Genomic DNA, 20,547 nt, shown 5'->3' with positions numbered 1-20,547 from the left:
AATCACCGATACTGATATTATCAGATACTTCGGTGGCGATACGGTATGCTATGCGATTCTCACAATTCTATGTGCTTTGCAATTTGATACTGTGATTTTTATTGCGATTCGATGTTCCAAACATATTGCTCACCGTATTTCCGCTGCAGAGGGACAAGAGAGCGCACGAGAAGCGTTTTTTGACTGTCATGGAAATACAAGTTCTGAAAACAAATTTACTTCCGATTTTAAAAGATGGAGACAAGTATGAACGAAAAATGTAACTGTGTCAATTTTACCCCCATACACATCAAACAGAGTTACTGATCAGATTAGAAAGAGGAAGAGCGAGAGACGGAGACGACAGAGCGACACAGAGATATAGAGCAGATGGATTGAGAGGGTCAGGTGGGTTGCTATGCAATGTCACAGGTTAGGTAATCAAGCCTCATCTCCTCAGTAGCACCAATGTACTGATGGCTTTCTGATCCTACCTGACTCTTTAATGATGTATGGATGCCATCAGACTGTCTGAATTAAGATTAGGCTGGAATTGCCAGGGGGCTCACAATACGATATTTCACGATACTTAGGTGCGATACGATATGTACAGTTGAAGTCGGAAGTTTACTACACCTTAGCCAAATACATTTAACTACAGTTTTTCACAATTCCTGACATTTAATCCAGTAAAATTCCTGTCTTAGGTCAGTTATACAAAAAGTACGATTTTTGTCCCCATGTGCAGTTGCAAACCGTAGTCTGGCTTTTTTATGGCGGTTTTGGAGCAGTCGCTTCTTCCTTGTTGAGCGGCCTTTCAAGTTATGTCGATATAGGACCCGTTTTACTGTGGATATAGATACTTTTGTACCTGTTTCCTCCAGCATCTTCACAATGTCCTTTGCTGTTGTTCTGGGATTGATTTTCACTTTTTCGCACCAATGTACGTTCATCTCTAGGAGACAGAACGCGTCTCCTTCCTGAGCGGTATGATGGCTGCGTGGTCCCATGGTGTTTATAACTGCGTACTATTGTTTGTACAGATGAACGTGGTACCTTCAGGCTTTTGGAAATTGTTCCCAAGGATGTACCAGACTTGTGGAGGTCTACAATTTCTTTTCTGAGGTTTTGGCTGATATCTTTTGATTTTCCCATGATGTCAAGCAAAGAGGCACTGAGCTTGAAGGTAGGCCTTGAAATACATCCACATCTACATCTCCAATTGACTCAAATGATGTCAATTAGCCTATCAGAAGCTTCTAAAGCCATGACATCATTTTCTGGAATTTTCCAAGCTGTTTTAAGGCACAGTCAACCTAGTGTATGTAAATTTCTGAACCACTGGAATTGTGATACAGTGAAATAATCTGTCTGTAAACAGTTGTTGGAAAAATGACTTGTGTCATGCACAAAGTAGATGTCCTAACCGACTTGCCAAAACTATAGTTTGTTAACAAGAAATTTGTGGAGTCATTGAAAAACAAGTTTTAATGACTCCAACCTAAGTGTCTGTAAACATCTGACTTCAACTATAAATGATATCGTGATATGTAACTGTATCCATTTTTTCCCTCTGTCATTAGTTAAGATGGAGACAGAGCTCACTACTGGCTCAGTGAGACTGACACTTACTGTCCCAAATGGGCACCATGCCAAAACAGGATGACAGGCACCACAACTCTCCGTCTACTGAGTAGTTATTAATGAGAGAAAGATGACACTGGGGGGATATTAACTATCCTGGAACATGACTCTTAACTCCCTCCCTCTGTGCTCTGCAGCACGTGTGGTGGTGTGTGTGTGTGTGTGTGTGTGTGTGTGTGTTGTTGTGTGTGTGGTGTGTGTGTGTGTGTGTGTGTGTGTTGTGTGTGGTGGTAGTGTAAAGGGAGCTTACAGTTGCGACGTCCTCTAAGAGAGAGGCGAGAGGAGAAGAGGCAGTGTTGTCCACAGATAAAGAATACAAATTCTCTTTATCTGCATGCAAAGGAACTGCATGCCTCTCTCTCTCTCTCTCCCTCTCTCTCTCTCTCTCTATCTGTCATTAATTTTGATATTTTTGCAGAGGAGATCTTAGTCCCGCAATGTTACATCTAACTAAGATGTTTGGCGCAGTATTTCTCAATGGAAAAGTGTGCATAAAAACAAGTCGTCTCTCGTTGAATGACAACAAAGACTTTATTGAAGAATCCCTACTGTTGACCAATCACAGACGAAGGGGCGTAAAACTTCGGCTTGCCTCAAGAAAAAAAWMTTGTGTGCCCGAACAGCACAAACTTTTCCAAACTGTTTTCGGGCTGGGAAGCATGCGGACGCCTTGAGAGTGGATGAAGCTTATCTCTCTCGCTCTCCTTTCCTCCCTCTGGCTCTCCCTCTCTTTTTGTGGCCCGAGTGAAAGTTAATGTGGGCCACACCGACACCGTGCCAAGCTAGAGGTGGGGAATTGTCTGTTCATTGCCATTCACCTCTCCTCACCTCATTGAAGTAATTTCCATTGGACAAGGGTACAAAAGAAAACCGATATGTGTGTTTGTCTGTCATTGTGTGCGCAGTAAGAGAAGGGGCCATATAATATACTGAAGATACACTATGCTAGTTGACTTACTGATTGTTCAACTGTTAACAGGTAGACAATATAAGCTAGTGCATTGGCTGGTGATAAGACACCAAGGCTGACTGCATTGTACCAGTGTACACAGACCGATATTGAGTGAAAGAGATCGTCCAGTCTACTTCTGTTATCACACATACTGTAAGGGGAAATGGGCCTATTTCCTCTCCTCTTCCCTTCCACCCCTCCTCTTTTTCTCCACCCCTCTTCTGACCTACTGATCTGTTTTTACTGGCCCCGGGGGGAGAGAGCGAGAGTGGAGGAGGAGGAGAGACAGAGAGGGAGGGAGAGAGGGAGAGAGGGGAGAAGAGAGGGAGGGAGAGGAGGACAGGGAGTAGTGGGCAAGAGGAGGTGAAGGGAGAAAAGAGCACTGTTGTTTACCTGTCACAGTCTATGATGGACTGACTGTAAAAGAAAACAAGGACTCCTCAGGAGAAGATGGAAAGGGAGAGGACAAATAGTTTTCTATGAGGTGTTCACAGGTGAAGGGTATAGGATTAACACAGGCGTGTCTTCTCTCTTCTCTCTTCTCTCTTCTCTCTCCTCTCTCTCTCTCTTCATTCTACTCTTTCCGCTGTTTCACAGAAGTGGGCGTATTTGAGACTTAAATCAGTATGGAAATAAGGTTTTCAATGAAGACTGATTCTAGCTTCTCTCTTTACTTATTGAGAGTGAATGAGCTTCCTTTTATGATGGCTAGGGTTAAAGTGAGCATTCACACACACACACACACACACGCGCGCATACACACACACACACACGAGTTGGCCAAGTTGGCACACACTTACACACTCCTGTTGGCAAACAGACTCCCCACACACTGCTGTTGGCACAATGCTGACTTGACTACAACTCTGGGCTCGATTGAGATGGACTTGGCATCCTTGAGCTAAACGCTGAATACCGCCTTGTGATTGGCTAGCTGTCTGGGTTTGCGTGTCAGACCTGAGTTATGATAGGCTGTGCTATGGCTGGGACATTTGCATATTTGYCCAGGGCTGTCCAGTCGTAGGGCCTCACGAGTGTGTTCTGTTGCTAGGGYAACAGAACCTTCCTGACCCTTTGCCTGTTGACTCTAAACAGTTTGGAGTTCCGACAACYGAAGAGAGAACCAAGGAAACCAGTGGCCCTCGTTTGACTCGCTCTCTCTCACTCTTTCTCCCCTCTTTCTTTCAGTCAGTCGTTTGTCCTCTGAAGCCTTCACTGGTTGTGTCTTGTGCACTCTGGCTTGATCCAGTGGTCGACACTGTGCCATTGTGTTAGGCTTGGTCCTGTTCCATCGTTGCCGACAGACAGTCTCTATACCAATGTAGTTAGGATTCATTGGCTGTTTTTAAAGACATTGCGCCCGCGCACACACACACACACTTACGGTAAATACCCTGATTTAATAAATGTTGTTTGTGAATATAACAACAGCTTACCACGGTGTGTGTGTGCGTGTTAACCTTGTCCTGCCCAGTCCTGTAGAGGATGTGGTTGACCCTCCTCATGTCTCTCTGATCAGGACAACTGGAGGTGATTATATGGCCACCATTTTAACTTATCACAGACGTGACCTGCTGACATTACTACACGGTGGATCAGAAGTTCTACTGGCAGAACCTTCTATTTCTTCATCTTATCCGTGTTTTTTTMAAACTGCCTTGTTGGTTAGGGGCTCGTAAGTAAGCATTTCACTGGAAGGTCCACACCTGTTGTGATAAAATGTAGATTTGATTTGAACCACAATGGCAAATGGAAGACACACATGGTTCACAGTTGCCCTCATATTGCCTTCTGCCCGGTGGAGTAACTGAGTGAACGTTCTGACACAGTTGCACTCATAGTCCTTATGCAAAGGCCCAAACTGTTTTATAGGAGTTTAGTGTTTCCATCTCATCTCAGCCCTAAACCCATTACTTTATGATGATTCATCTTCTCGATTGGGGGATTAGAGAGGATTCGAGGGGTTTTAGATAACGCTGTGTGTGTGTGTGTGCGCGTTTCGATAATTATACTGATGGGAGAATCCCCTCACAGCTAGTTTGTAATGAGTTCCTAACTCCCTCCGACGACGTGTGTCTGCTGGGATTTTAGTTTAACAAATCACTGGGGTAACGAATGCAGACTGGTGGGTGTTTGGTGTAGAAGTTGCCTTTAGGCAACACCTGCCAAATCCCAACCATAATTATTAAGGGAGGGAAATCAAAACTGACCTTGGATCAGTTTCGAAGTGTGTCCTCATCCTACTGTGGTGTTGGGGAGTGCTGAGGCTCTGTGGTTGTTTAAACATTCTTCTATATAAATCAAATTTTGTCACATGCGCCAAATACAACTGGTGTTAATTTAACTTTAACGTGAAATGTTTGCTTACAAGCCCGTCCCAACAATACAGAGTTTAAAAATGAAAAAATAGTAACACAAGATGAATAAAATACACAAGAATGGAGCTATATACAGGAAGTATCAGTACCAGATCAATGTGGAGCTATATACAGGGAGTATCAGTACCAGATCAATGTGGAGCTATATACAGGGAGTACCAGTACCAGATCAATGTGGAGCATATACAGGGAGTATCAGTACCAGATCAATGTGGAGCTATATACAGGGAGTATCAGAACCAGATCAATGTGGAGCTATATACAGGGAGTATCAGTACCAGATCAATGTGGAGCTATATACAGGGAGTATCAGTACCAGATCAATGTGGAGCTATATACAGGGAGTTACAGTACCAGATCAATGTGGAGCTATATACAGGGAGTATCAGTACCAGATCAATGTGGAGCTATATACAGGGAGTATCAGTACCAGATCAATGTGGAGCTATATACAGGGAGTTTCGGAGGTTATAGTACCAGATCAATGTGGAGCTATATACAGGGAGTACCAGTACCAGATCAATGTGGAGCTATATACAGGGAGTACCAGTACCAGATCAATGTGCAGGAGAATGAGGTATTTGAGGTAGATATGTACTTGAAGGCAGGGTAAAGTGACTAGGCATCAGGATAGATAATAATAAGAGTAAAAGAAAGAAAGAAAAGAGTAGCAGCAGCATATTATGAGTGTGAAAGTGTGTGTGTGTGAGATTTGTGATTTGTTTGTATATGTGTTTGTTGTGCCGGTCTGCTTGAGTGTGTGTGTGTGTATATGGTTTGTATACACTAGATGTCGACCGATTATGATTTTTCAACGCCGATACTGATTATTTTAGGACCAAAAAAAGACGATACCGATTAATCGGACGATTTTTCTATATATATTTGTAATAATGACAGTTACAACAATACTGCATGAACACTTATTTGAACTTAAAATAATACATAAATAAAATATATTTAGTCTCAAATAAATAATGAAACATGCTCAATTTGGTTTAAATGATGCAGTGTTGGAGAAGAAAGTAAAAGTGCAATATGTGCCATGTAATTAAAAAAAAGCTCACGTTTAAGTTCGTTTTAGGTTGTAGATATTATAGGAATTATGACGTGTCGACTATTTCTCTCTATACCATTTGTTTTTCATATACCTTTGACTATTGGATGTTCTAATAGGCACTTTAGTAMTGCCAGCCTAATCTCAGGAGTTGATYGGRTTGAAGTCGTAAACAGCGCTGTGTGTAAAGCATTGCTAAAAGCTGCTGGCAAACGTCAGACTGCTCTATCAAATATCAAATCATAGACTTAATTGTAATAAACACAGAAATACGAGCCTTTGGTCATTAATATGGTCAAATCCGGAAAATATCATTTCGAAAGCAAAATGTTCATTCAAATCAAATCAAATTTTATTTGACGGTAGCGTCCCACCTGGCCAACATCCGGTGAAATTGCAGAGCGCAAATTTCAAATGACAGAAATATAAATATTTAACATTCATGAAAATACAAGTATTATACATCAAAATAAAGCTTAACTTCTTGTTAATCCAGCCGCTGTGTCAGATTTCAAAAAGGCTTTACGTCGAAAGCACACCATGCGATTATCTGAGGACAGCGCCCCGCATACAAAAACATGAAAAACATTTTTCAACCAGGCAAGTGCGACATGAAAGTCAGAAATAGCGATATAATAAATGCCTTACCTTTGAAGATCTTCTTCTGTTGGCACTCCAAAAGGTCCCAGTTACATCACAAATGGTCCTTTTGTTCAATAAAGTCCTTCTTTATATCCAAAAAAACTTGGTTTATCTGGCGCGCTTCATTCAATAATCCACCGGTTTCCCTCCTTCAAAATGCATACAAAATGAATCCCAAACGTTAACAATAAACTTATCCAAACAAGTCAAACAACATTTATAATCAAACCTCAGGTACCCTAATACGTAAATAAATGATCAAATTTAAGACAGAGTATAGTATGTTCATTACCGGAGATAAATAACAAAGAACGTGCTTTCACCCACGCGCATGGAAACACTACAGCCAAAATTGGAGCCACTTAGAAAAACTACAACTTCTAGCAATTTTTTCTTAAAAGCAGTCTGAAACTCTTTCTAAAGACTGTTGACATCTAGTGGAAGTCCTAGGAACTGCAATCTGGGAGGACTTCTCCTCATAATAAACATGAAAGGCATTGGAAACAGTGGAAGGCTGAACACTTTTTTTTTTTGGGATGGTTTGTCCTCAGGGTTTTGCCTGCCATATCAGTGCTGTTATACTCACATACATACTTTTAACAGTTTCAGAAACTTTAGAGTGTTTTCTATCCAAATCTACCAATTATATGCACATCCTAGCTTCTGGGCCTGAGTAACAGGCAGTTTACTTTGAGCACGCTTTTCATCCGGACGTGAAAATACTGCCCCCTACCCCAGAGAGGTTAAAGTGGCTAGTGATACATTTATTACATACATTTTTCATTATTAAAGTGGCTAGAGATGAGTTAGTATGTTGGCAGCAGCCACTAAATGTTAGTGATGGCTGTTTAACAGTCTGATGGCCTTGAGATAGAAGCTGTTTTTCAGTCTCTCGGTCCCCGCTTTGATGCACCTGTACTGACCTCTCCTTCGGATGATAGCGGGGTGAACAGACAGTGGCTCGGGTGGTTGTTGTCCTTGATGATCTTTTTGTCCTTCCTGTGACATCGGGTGGTGTAGGTGTCCTGGAGGGCAGGTAGTTTGCCCCTGCTGATGCGTTGTGCAGACCTCACTACTCTCTGGAGAGCCTTACGGTTGTTGAGCGGGCAGTTGCCGTACCAGGCGGTGAGTGTTTTTGGTAACAAAGCCGAATTTCTTCAGCCTCCTGAGGTTGAAGAGGCGCTGCTGCGCCTTCTTCACCACGCTGTCTGTGTGGGTGGACCATTTTCAGTTTGTTCGTGATGTGTACGCCAAGGAACTTAAAACTTTACACCTTCTCCACTACTGTCTCGTCGATCTGGATAGGGGGTGCTCCCTCTGCTGTTTCCTGAAGTCTAGACTATCTCCTTTGTTTTGTTGATATTGAGTGAGAGGTTATTTTCCTGATACCACACAGAGCCCTCACCTCCTCCCTGTTGTTGTTGGTAATCAAGCCCACTACTGTTGTGTCGTCCGCAAACTTGATGATTGAGTTGAGGCGTGCATGACCAAGCAGTCATGGGTGAACAGGGAGTACAGGAGGGGTTTGAGCACGCACCCTTGTGGTGCCCCAGTGTTGAGGATCAGCGAAGTGGAGATGTGTTTCCTACCTTCACCACCTGGGGGTGGCCCATCATAGTCCAGACCCAATTGCACAGGGCGGGGTCGAGACCCAGGCCTCCAGCTTAATGATGAGTTTGGAGGTACTATGGTGTTGAATGCTGAGCTGTAGTCAATGAACAGCATTCTTACATAGGTATTCCTCTTGTCCAGATGGGATAGTGCAGTGTGATGGCGATTGCATCGTCTGTGGACCTGTTGGGGCGGTATGCAAACTGAAGGGGTCTAGTGTGGCATCGGTGGTGTAGGTGTTCCTGGAGGCAGGTAGTTTGCCCCTGCTGATGCGTGTGCAGACCTCACTACTCTCTGGAGAGCCTTACGGTTGTTGGCGGAGCAGTTGCCGTACCAGGCGGTGAGTGTTTTTGGTAACAAGCCGAGTTTACCACAACTACCTGCCCTCCAGGACACCTACACCACCCGATGTCACAGGAAGGACAAAAAGATCCTATCCCACCCCTCCTGTACTCCCTGTTCACCCATGACTGCTTGGTCATGCACGCCTCCAACTCAGGTAAAGTGGAGGTGATATGATCTTTGACTAGTCTCTCAAAGCACTTCATGATGACAGAAGTGAGTGCTACGAGGCGATAGTCATTTAGTTCAGTTATCTTTGCCTTCTTGGGTACAGGAACAATGGTGGCCATCTTGAAGCATGTGGGGACAGCAGACTGGGATCTGGGGCGATTGAATACGTCCTTAAACACACCAGCCGGCTGGTCTGCGCATGCTCTGAGGACGCGGCTAGGGATGCCGTCTGGGCCAGCAGACCTGCGAGGGTTAACACATTTAAATGTCTTACTCACGTCGGCCACGGAGAACGAGAAGGGGTGCCCGCAGTTCTTGTTAGCGGGCCGCGTCGGTTGCACTGTAATGTCCTCAAAGCGGGCAAAGAAGGTGTTTTGTGTGTCTGGTAGCAATACGTCGGTGATGCAGCCAGTCGAGATGCTTTCGATGGTGCAGCTGTAGAATTTCTTGAGGGCCCGTAGCGTGCTTTCTTGTATTCGTCCGTGTCCCGTTCCTAAGCGGTAGCTCTTGCCTTTAGCCCAGAGCGATGTTGCCTGTAATCCATGGTTTTTGGTTTGGATACGTTCTGATAGTCACTGTGGGGACGACATCGTCTGTGCACTTATTGATGAAGCCCGTGACTGTTGTGGTAAACTCCTCAATACTATCAGATATATATCCCGGAACACATCCCAGTCTGTGCTAGCAAAACAGTCTTGTAACTTCGCGTCTGCTTCATCTGACCGCTTCCGTATTGAGCGCATCACTGGTACTCATCTGTTTTGAGCTTTTGTTTTGTTTTTAAACAGGAAGCAGAAGTCGTGGTCAGATTTGCAAAAAGGGGGCTGAGGGAGGGCCTTGTATGTGTTTCTGTGAGTAGAATAAAAGTGGTCTAGAGTTTTAGCTCCCTTAGTAGCACAGGAGACGTGTTGGTAGATGTGAGGTAGGACGGTTTTAAGTCTCCCCGCGTTAAAGTCTCCACCCACCAGAAACACTGCCTTTGGGTGAGCGGTTTCTTGTTTGTTTATGGCCCCATACAGTTTCTTGAGTGCCAGAGAGGTGTTGGCTTGGGGCGGGATATAGACTCACTAGATGAAGAGATAGACGGATTAGTTTGTCTGTATCAGGCATCCACATCATGACTCAGATAGGATAGACAGAGATTGAATTATCTTTCTCTGCCTCCTCCCCCCCTCTCACAGTTAATCATTTTTTTAAATCATAGGTTATTTTTAGCTGCAGAGCATCCCTTTGGGTGTGTGCTTGTTTGTCTGTGTCTGTAAAGGTGTGATGTTTGCAGTAGTAATCACTGTTATGGATCAGGCCTTTTGACTGGAGCAGCAGTGTGAGCTGACACTGTTACACGGGTCCAGCTGAGCCCTGTGTGTGTTTGTGTGTGTTGTATAAGGGGTGTCCGTTTTACTAGACCCCTGAGCATTCTGTCATGGTAAGATGTGCTTGAGTGTTGATTATTTATGGGTGTGGCATTTCCTGTCCGGGGATCAGAGTTTGTGTGTGATCGTGGGTTTCCCACGTCCCCATGAAGACGAAGGCTATTTTAAGTTTAGGGGTTAGGTTTAAGGTTAGGGTTAGAATTAGAGTACGGGATTAGGGTTAGGAGCTAGGGTTAGAATTAGGGTAAAAGGATTAGGTTTAGGATTTAGGGTTAGAATTAAGGTAAGGTTTAGGGTTTAAGGAAAATATTGAATGGAAATTAATTTTAGGTCCCCACGAGGATAGATGAACAAAACGTGTGTGTGTGTGTGTGTTCACTCAGGGTCCATTTTCATCTGATTTACTGCGGGTCAACCCTCACATGAATCCTACTCTGCATCTGTCTATAAGAGAAACAGAAAGAAGGCAGAAAAGGAGAGAGAACGAGACAACATTGCCCTAGAGCATTTTTTCCCAACCCTTGTGTTCCAGTACCCCCTACAGTACTCGTCTTTTGTTGTTGCCCTGGACAAACACATTTTCCCTCATTTGAACTTATTGAGCTCTTGATGATTAGTTGACAAGTTTAATCAGGTGTGCTTGTCCAGGGACGCAATGAAAATGTGTACTGTTTTTTTTGTTTAAATGTAGATTTTGGGGTGGTTACCCTTTAATTCCAGTGCGCACCTACAGTAGCAAGAGACTGTTGCTCAGTGGTATTTTTGTAGTGCACGTGTGATGGTAGAGTTTGCAAAACAAATACCCCCTGGATTGATGCAAGTATGATGATATAATTATGCCAGGTAYGCATAGGCTACTTTGTTAACATTTAATTGAGAAGGTTTTTGGTATAGCCTTTCCCATCTACCAGAAGATTTTTCATTAGCGTCATCGCTAACAGCTACAGGAAGTGGTAGCTGCAAGCCAGAGGAGGCTGGTGGGAGGAGCTATAGGAGGAATGGGCACATTTAATTGGAACGGAGTCAAACGTATGCTTGATGCCGTTCCATTTATTCCCTTCCAGTCATTACAATGAGCCTGTCCTCCTATAGCTCCTCCCACCAGCTGCCACTGCTGCAAGCAATGGACATGCACAGATCGGGGGAATGCGCGTTGCCTACTTCTTCTCTGGGTTTAATACACTCAAAAGGTGTATTGTCGCCACCAACTGGACGGAGGTAAAACATTTACAAAAGAAAAATACATTCCCTGCAGGGAAGGGAAAATTAACATGAATCCCCATACACTACAAAAAAATTATTAACAAACATATGTACATTCCCACTCCTTCAGTTCTTCAAACACTCAAATACCCTGCTCAGGCTCTGGGGCCTGAAAGGGTGGGACCACAGGAGACAGTACTCCATGAAGTTCTACAGAAAGATGCAGATAATTAAATAATTTATCTCCTTGGCCTTGTACTAAATATGTGAAATCTCCTTTATAGTGGTCTTTCCCACACATCCCACATCTCAGCTTCTCCCATCTGCAGACACTTATGTCCAAACTTTTTACAGCAAGAACATTGTACATGCCGGTTTGCAAACGCTCCAACAGGAGTGCAGCTGGAATATGTGTACTATCAAATCAAATTGTATTTGTCACATGCGCAGAATAKAACTGGTGTAGACCTTAGTGAAATGCTTATTTACAAGCCCTTAAACTGCATTGTCGATTCATCCTCCGCGCATCAACCACTCCTGGAATTTTCGTTAGTAGAGCAGTGTCAACATCCTCCGAGACTCCAGATATAACTCCGTAGCTCAAAGCACGATGCGTAATATCCATCAACTAGATTTTGTTAAACTGCAGAAAAAACAGAAATCAAACTAGCCAATTTATCATGATCTTCACTGATTTTACTTCACCCAAAGCTTTCTCCTTTCATTTTCCCACACCAATTTTGCGTATTTTTTTCCATTCTTCCGGACCAAAGTCCATTCATCCTTATTTCCACTTCCCGTGAGGTTCTCCATATCCACCATCTCCCGAAAGCGTCTCCCAAGATGAATTCATTAACGTGAATCAACCTCACCAGGCGCCCCTCTGGAGAGTTAAAATAAGTTTCTCTGGACAACGCTGAGCAAGATTTGTGGCCAGTTGTCATGAGAAAAGGGCAACCAGTGGAACACAAACAACATTGTAAATACCACCAATATTTATCTGTTTATTTATCTTCCCCCACTATTTGTAGGACAACTATTTGCACAACACTTGAAATGTCAAACTTTTAAAAAATCATTTTTGAGTGGAATATTTACTATTAATTTCATAAAATAAAAAATAAAAAAATGTGTTCCTTCTCATGTTTCCCATGCCAATAAAGCCAGAGAGAGTGAGATGCAGTCATACAGGAGAGATAGAATAGAGAGAGAATAGGGGGGTGTCTTCTGGTGACTAAACTCTCCAGCGTCTTGTCTGTTGTGTTCTCTGACCTACTGCTGCTTTGACTTTCAGAAGTTAATTAAAAAATGTTCTAATTTACAACCAAATCCAACCCGTTGTGGCTGAGTGCTCAGTAAGCACCGCAGAATGTTCTGACTATTATCAGATGGGTGTCTCCAAGGGCAGATAAAAACAGGAGGAGAGGGACAGAGATGAAAGGAGAGAGATGGCTGGAAAAATTACGTGAGCGAGCGAGAAAGCAAGGAGAGTAGAACGAGCGACCCTCAGTGCTTTCACGTCCACAGCTGTATCGKCAACGCTCCTGGCGTTCTACTACGTTGTGACGACGTAACACATCTACATCCTTGCAGTACTTTGTAAGTAGTCAGCTATACCAGATACCGTTTTAGAACGAGGTACTCTAGAAAGACACAGGACGGGTTTCAATGGCAGCAGGGCCGTAAGAGCCGTGCTGTTCAGTCTCTGATTGTGCAGCTTCCCCTTTGTCTTCTCGAGAGTTCTACTAATAGGCCTGCCAATGCATGTAAATATATCGGAGGTAGTGTATTTGAARGTGACGTGTATTTTTAATGTTTGTTAATGCAACTGCAGTACCAGTCAAACGTTTGGACACACCTACTCAATCCAGGTTTTTATTTATTTATTTTTTTACTGTTTTCTACATTGTAGAATAATAGTGAAGACATCTCAGCTATGAAATAACAGATATGGAATCATGTAATAACCCAAAAAAGGGTTGAACAAATCAAAATAGATTTTATATTTGAGATTCTTCAAAGTAGCCACCCTTTGCCTTGATGACTTTGCACTCTCTTCACTATTATTCTACAATGTAGAAAATAGTAAAATAGTAGTAGTAGTAGTTAGTTCGTAAAAACCTTTGATTGGTACTGTACTTAGTATCATCTCTCCCTAATGCAGGTCTGTAGGCCAGTCTTCTGAGCCCTCAGCCTCAACAAACTGCTGCAGTCAGCACTGGGGACGGTGTCTGTGTGTGTGTGTGTGTGTGTGTGTGTGTGTGTGTGTGTGTGTGTGTGTGTGTGTGTGGTGTGTGTGTGTGGTGGTGGCATGGTTCTTTTTGTATTATCATGTTTCAGGTTATAGTATGGGGTGATAAGTGTGTCTCTTGTTTTTTGTTTGGGTTCAGGGTTAAGGTTTAGAATTATGTGTAGGAGCTAGGGTTTTTTTTTTTTAGGGTTAGAGGTTAGGTATTCGGGTTAGGGTAAGGGTACGGGCTCGTGTTAGGGAAAATAGGATTTTGAATGGGACTGAATTGTGTGTCCCCACAAGGTTAGTTGTACAAGACTGTGTGTGTGTGTGTAAAGGCACATGTGTGAATTGATGAGTGTGTGCAGCTGCTCATATGGAGAGAACATGGGAGAGAGACACTGGTGTGGTCTCAGTGGGGGGGGGCTTATCTCTATAGGGGGGAGTTTCTGTGTGTGTGGGGGGGATTACCTCCCGAGGGGGGGTTAGGAGGTTAGTGGGGGAGATACACTGCTGATTTTGCTTGGTCGTGGATTTTACCAGACTACAATGATTAGCTAATGATCTGCACTCCACATTATCTAGTTCATTTCAAGTCCCTCAACAATTTTCTTTTTAGGCTCATTCTCAGTAATAGCTCATTGGAATGCTCCCAAATGTGTTTTATATAACAAAGTACCAACATCTTACCATTTCATTGACCATACTTCTTCTGTATTTGAATAATGACATTATTTGAACCCCTAGTTGACAGTGTGTCTCTCCTGTTCTCTWTTGTTCAGGGATGCAAACGAGTCACCTTTTCTGCGAAATTCGCTGTTTTGAATCCAAAATATGTGACCTACGTGACTTGTGTAGATCCGATGAGACATGTTTTTTTTTTGGGGGGGGGGGGCTTTGAATCACAAATGGCTGTAAGCGAACGAGTGATGCGGGTTTGGAGAAATACAGAATTCAATACTTTGGAGCAAACACTTAAACCGGATGCCACTATAGAGGTGAAAGGAACACCACACACTTTCCCCCTTCCTCACTGTTCAATACAGCGGGTAAAAAGGGGGTATGCCAGGTGTACTCTCTGCCTGAAAGAGATCAATTATGCTAACAAAGGTATCGTGCTCTGCTGGCACATTGTAGAACAGATGTCCCCAGGCAGAAAGTGTAACAATGTAACCATGTGCAGTGTAGCCCAAAGATATTGCTTTTATGTTGAACTTTCCTATAACACTTGTGTGTGATTGAAGGGGCATTATTACATTTGTTACTCTGAAAGATATTTTTTCACGCACGTAGCCTTGTGCACTTGATTGATGTCTACTATAGTGGCCACTATAGTAGAGCAAAAATAGAATGCCTGTTTGTTTAATTCTATTTCTACTTTAACATGTTTTCTACTTTAAGTGCAATATTCAGTGTGTGTGGTCACAAGCGTTCTATTATAAAGGCTGTCATGGCTAACTGCAGTATGAGTGTATTGCTATTTCTCTCAAAACTTGAGTGTCATTTGCAGTAAAGTCGAGGAAACAAATAACATTGGATTGCTTTCTTTACATTTTTTTTTAGCTGTGAGCTAGATTCACATTACCCACTTTTTATTTTACACACAGAGACTGATCATGTAGATCATATTCTTTGTTGTTGAATTAGTTCAAACCTGCATTTACCCCTAGCAGGGATTTTTTGTTGTTGCATGTTTCAGTGCAAAAAAAAGGGGCATCTTTTTGGGCCCTCACCAGTTTGAATCCCTGATTCTTATGGAACAATGTTTTCAACTTTTAAGCGTAGATTGACCATGACGACCACTGTTTTAACCCCGCGTTGACCTCGTGTCTCTCTTCTCTCCTGTGTTTGAAGGATCCGTCCCCAGATGGCGAAGGAGAAGATRGAGGGCTGTCACGTGTGTACGCTGGTCACGCCCGGGGAGCCCCAGATGTTGCTGGGTAAAGACAAGGCCTTCACGTACGACTTTGTGTTCGACATCGACTCAGTCCAGCAGCAGATCTATGCTGCCTGCGTCCACAAACTCATCGAGGGCTGTTTCGACGGATACAACGCTACGGTGTTTGCCTACGGACAGGTACTACGAGAGAGAGATACACACACACAGACACACACTCTCAGATGTGCATACACACAGGCCTCTTTACACTATATTACTTTGATGACACATACTAGTCCCAGGAAATATACGTTTGTAGTATAAAGAGACAGCTCTAGATTCAAATCTTTTTTTGAGAGATGGTACCTTAATACCTTAATTGGAMGAGGGGTGGTAGGGTTGGATGGTAATAAAGGATTTTTTTATTTTTAAGACGTGTGTGTACGTATATTTTATATATACACTACCGTTCAAAAGTTTGGGGTCACTTAGAAATGTCCTTGTTTTTGAAAGAAATGCACATTTTCTGTCATTAAAATAACATAAAATTGATCAGAAATACAGTGTAGACATTGTTAATGTTATTGTAGCTGGAAACGTCTGTTTTWAAAWWTTTTATGCAATATCTACYTAGGCCCATTATCAGCAACCATCACTCCTGTGTTCCAATGGCACGTTGTGTTAGCTAATCCACGTTTATCATTTTAAAAGGCTAATTGATCATTAGAAAACTCTTTTGGAATTATGTTTGCACAGCTGAAAACTGTTGTTCTGATTAAAGAAGCAATAAAACTGACCTTAATTAGACTAGTTGATTATCTGGAGAATCAGCATTTGTGTGTTCAATTACAGCCTCAAAATGTCCAGAAACAAAGACCTTTCTTCTGAAACTCGTCAGTCTATTCTTGTTCTAAGAAATGAAGGCTATTCCATGCCAGGAGTTGGAGGCCCCGGTGCACAACTGAGCAAGAGGACAAGTACATTAGAGTGTCTAGATTGAGAAACAGACAAGTGTTAACAAGTCCTCAACTGGCAGCTTTATTAAATAGTACCCGCAAAACACCAGTCTCAACGTCAACAGTGAAGAGGCAACTCCGGGATGCTGGCCTCCTAGGCAGAGTTCCTCTGTCCAGTGTCTGTGTTCTTTTGCCCATCTTAATCTTTTATTTTTATTGGCCAGTCTAAGATATGGCTTTTTCTTTGCAACTTTGCTTAGAAGGCCAGCATCCCGGAGTCGCCTCTTCACTGTTGATGTTGAGACTGGTGTTTTGCAGGTAGCCTAGTGGTTAGAGCGTTGGGCCAGTAACCGAAAGGTTGGTGGTTCGAATCCCCAAGCAGACAAGGTAAATATCTGTCGTTCTTCCCCTGAACAAGGCAGTTAACCCACTGTTCCTAGGCCGTCARTGTAAATAAGAGTTTGTTCTTAACTGACTTGCCTAGTTAAATATAGGTTAAATAAAAAAACTATTTCTTTACAACATTATCAATGTCTACACTGTATTTCTGATCAATTTGATGTTATTTTAAAGGACAAACATTGACATTTCTAAGTGACCCTGAACTTTTGAACGGTGTTGTGTGTGTGTGTGTGTGTGTGTGTGTGTGAACTCAGCAAAAAAAAGAAACGTCCCTTTTTCAGGACCCTGTCTTTCAAAGATAATTCGTAAAAATCCAAATAACTTCACAGATCTTCATTGTAAAAGGTTTAAACACAGTTTCCCATGGTTGTTCAATGAACCATAAACAATTAATGAGCATGCACCTGTGGAACGGTCGTTAAGACACTAACAGCTTACAGACGGTAGGCGACACTAAAGAGGCCTTTCTACCGACTCTGAAAAACACCAAAATAAAGATGGGTCCCTGCTCGTCTGCGTGAACGTGCCTTAGTTATGCTGCAAGGAGGCATGAGGACTGCAGATGTGGCCAGGGCAGTAAATTGCAATGTCCGTACTGTGACGGCGCTACAGGGAGACAGGATGGACAGCTGATCGTGGCAGACCACGTGTAACCACACCTGCACAGGATCGGTACATCTGAACATCACACCTGCGGGGACAGGTACWGGATGGCAACAACAACTGCCCGAGTTACACCAGGAACGTACAATACCTCCATCAGTGCTCAGACTGTCCGCAATAGGCTGAGAGAGGCTGGACTGAGGGCTTGTAACCCTGTTGTAAGGCAGGTCTTCACCAGACATCACCGGCAACAACGTCGCCTACGGGCACAAACCCACCGTCGCTGGACCAGACAGGACTGCCAAAAAAGGCTCTTCACTGTCGAGTCGCGGCTTTGTCTCACCAAGGGTGATGGTCGGATTCGCGTTTATCTGTCGAAGGAATGAGCGTTACACCGAGGCCTGTACTCTGGAGCGGGATTGATTTGGAGGTGGAGGGTCCGTCATGGTCTTGGGCGGTGTTCATCGGACTGAGCTTGTTGTCATTGCAGGCAATCTCAACACTGTGCGTTACAGGGAAGACATCCTCCTCCCTCATGTGGTACCCTTCCTGCAGGCTCATCCTGACATGACCCTCCAGCATGACAATGCCACCAGCCATACTGCTCGTTCTGTGCGTGACTTCCAGCAAGACAGGAATGTCAATGTTCTGCCATGGCCAGCGAAGAGCCCGGATCTCAATCCCATTGAGCGCGTCTGGGACCTGTTGGATCGGAGGGTGAGGGCTAGGGCCATTCCACCCATGACTTGCAGGTGCCTTGGTGGAAGAGTGGGGTAACATCTCACAGCAAGAACTGGCAAATCTGGTGCAGTCCATGAGGAGGAGATGCACTGCAGTACTTAATGCAGCTGGTGGCCACACCAGATACTGACTGTTACTTTTGATTTTGACCCCCCCTTTGTTCAGGGACACATTATTCAATTTCTGTTAGTCACATGGAACTTGTTCAGTTTATGTCTCAGTTGTTGAATCTTGTTATGTTCATGCAAATATTTACACACGTTAAGTTTGCTGAAAATTAACACAGTTGACAGTGAGAGGACGTTTCTTTTTTTTTGCCGAGTTTATGTATATATATAATTTGTTTTTGCAAAATAATATATGGACAATTACATTGATGGAAGCTACGGTCTATCCGCAATATTAAAGGGGATCTACCCCCTAATAAAACAAAATACCAGTAGACAGCCTTTTTTCTCTGTGAGCCATATTGAAAATGAAAGGRGTTTAAAATATCCACACGTTTGTGAATTGTTGCAACTTTATGTGCAATATGGTTAAGATGAGAAGCTCCTGTGTTGTTTGTCTATATACAATGGCGTTTACTGTATGCTAATATCTGCTCACACACATGACGCTTTGGACCCACCACATCCAAGGCTGAAGTAAGGATAGTGTAAACAGAAAAGTTGCAAATCTGATATTGAAGAAAGATAGATCTTACTACACATATTTGACGAATATAAATACACACACACYCGCACACACACACACACTGCTGAGAGCGGCCATTTCAAAGAAAGGTCTATAACTGTGATATGTGMTTMTTTTCCCGTACTAAACTTAGACCCGGCTTCTCAACCCTGCARCTTAAAGGTTGCTGCTCTYTATACATAGACATGGAATCACTGGCCACTCTAATAATGTTAACACACTGCTTTACTCATCTCATATGTATATACTGCATTTTATTCTACTGTATTTAGTCAATGCCACTCTGACAAAGAGAGAGATACATTTTTCTCTGAGGTCTTGGCTGATTTCTTTTGTTTTCCCATGAAGTCAAGCAAAGAGGCACTGAGTTTGAAGGTAGGCCTTGAAATAGATCCACAGGTACACCTCCAATTGACTCAAATGATGTCAATTAGCCTATCAGAACTTCTAAAGCCATGACATCATTTTCTGGAATTTTCCAAGCTGTTTAAAGACACAGTAAACTTAGTGTATGTAAACTTCCGATCCACTGGAATTGTGATACAGTGAATTATAAGTGAAATAATCTGTCTGTAAACAGTTGTTGGAAAAATGACTTGTGTCATGCACAAAGTAGATGTCCTAACTGACTTGCCAAAACTATAGTTTGTTAACAAGAAATGTGTGGAGTATATTGAAAAACGAGTTTTAATGACTCCAACCTAATGGTTTTTAAATTTCGACTTCAACTGTATTACTTAATTCCATTCTTTACTTTTAGATGTGTGTATTGTTGTGAATTGTTAGATTCTACTGCAATGTTGGAGCTCGGAACATAAGCATTGATTTGATTTGAATGCACTGGCTTGAAGTGCCAAATTGTGATGTGTTGTGTTATAAATAATGTGTGTGTGTCCTCTCTCTGTCTCTGTTTCAGACAGGCTCAGGGAAGACCCATACCATGGGACGGGGTTTGACATGAACGTGCAGGAGAAGGACCAGGGTATCATCCCGCGGGCCATTCGTCAGCTGTTCCTGGAATCCAGGAGAGGAAGACACAGGCCCAGCAGCAGGGCACACACCTCCAGAGTTAAAGTCAGTGCACAGTTCCTAGAGGTAAGGCGCACACACATACAGTAGGCAGGCACCCTCGAACACACGCAGTAGCAGCAGTAGCCCCTAGAGTGGGATATTGTATCATGTCACACAGAAACACGCACACAGACAGACAGACAGACACATGAGCACACACCAACACAACAGACACATGAGCGCACACAACAGACACATGAGCGCAACACAGACACAGAGCCACACACAGACACATGAGCGCACACACAGACAGACGCACACAGACATGAGCGCAACACAGACACATAGCGCCACACAGACACATGAGCCACACACAGACACATGAACGCACACACAACACAGAACGACACACAGACACATGAACGCACACACACACACAGCACACACACACCACACACAACACACACACAACACAACACACACACACACACACACACACACCCACACACACAACACACACACACACACACCACACACACACACACACAGACACACACAGACATGCTCACGCATAACACACATATACACGCTCACGCATACAGACACATATACACACAGACATATACACCAGACTATACACGCACACAAACAGACATACGCCACAACAGACATACGCACAT

At 43.2% G+C, this 20,547-nt stretch overlaps 1 protein-coding gene across 1 annotated transcript in view; it reads left to right on the top strand.

Moving 5' to 3' along the window:
* Positions 1 to 20,547, top strand: part of kif21b (kinesin family member 21B) — a 117,623-nt gene that overhangs the window by 40,993 nt on the left and 56,083 nt on the right. The window contains 5 exon segments of the mRNA XM_023995883.2: positions 15,437 to 15,659; positions 19,773 to 19,794; positions 19,797 to 19,868; positions 19,871 to 19,916; positions 19,918 to 19,951. Coding sequence (XP_023851651.2) covers positions 15,437 to 15,659; positions 19,773 to 19,794; positions 19,797 to 19,868; positions 19,871 to 19,916; positions 19,918 to 19,951 — 397 coding nt within the window.

The sequence above is a fragment of the Salvelinus sp. IW2-2015 genome, linkage group LG11 (genome assembly GCF_002910315.2).
Source record: "Salvelinus sp. IW2-2015 linkage group LG11, ASM291031v2, whole genome shotgun sequence".
NCBI classification, from domain to species: Eukaryota; Metazoa; Chordata; class Actinopteri; order Salmoniformes; family Salmonidae; genus Salvelinus; species Salvelinus sp. IW2-2015.
The sequence above is the reverse complement of the archived record's forward strand: the minus strand, read 5'-3'. Positions and strand labels throughout refer to the sequence as shown.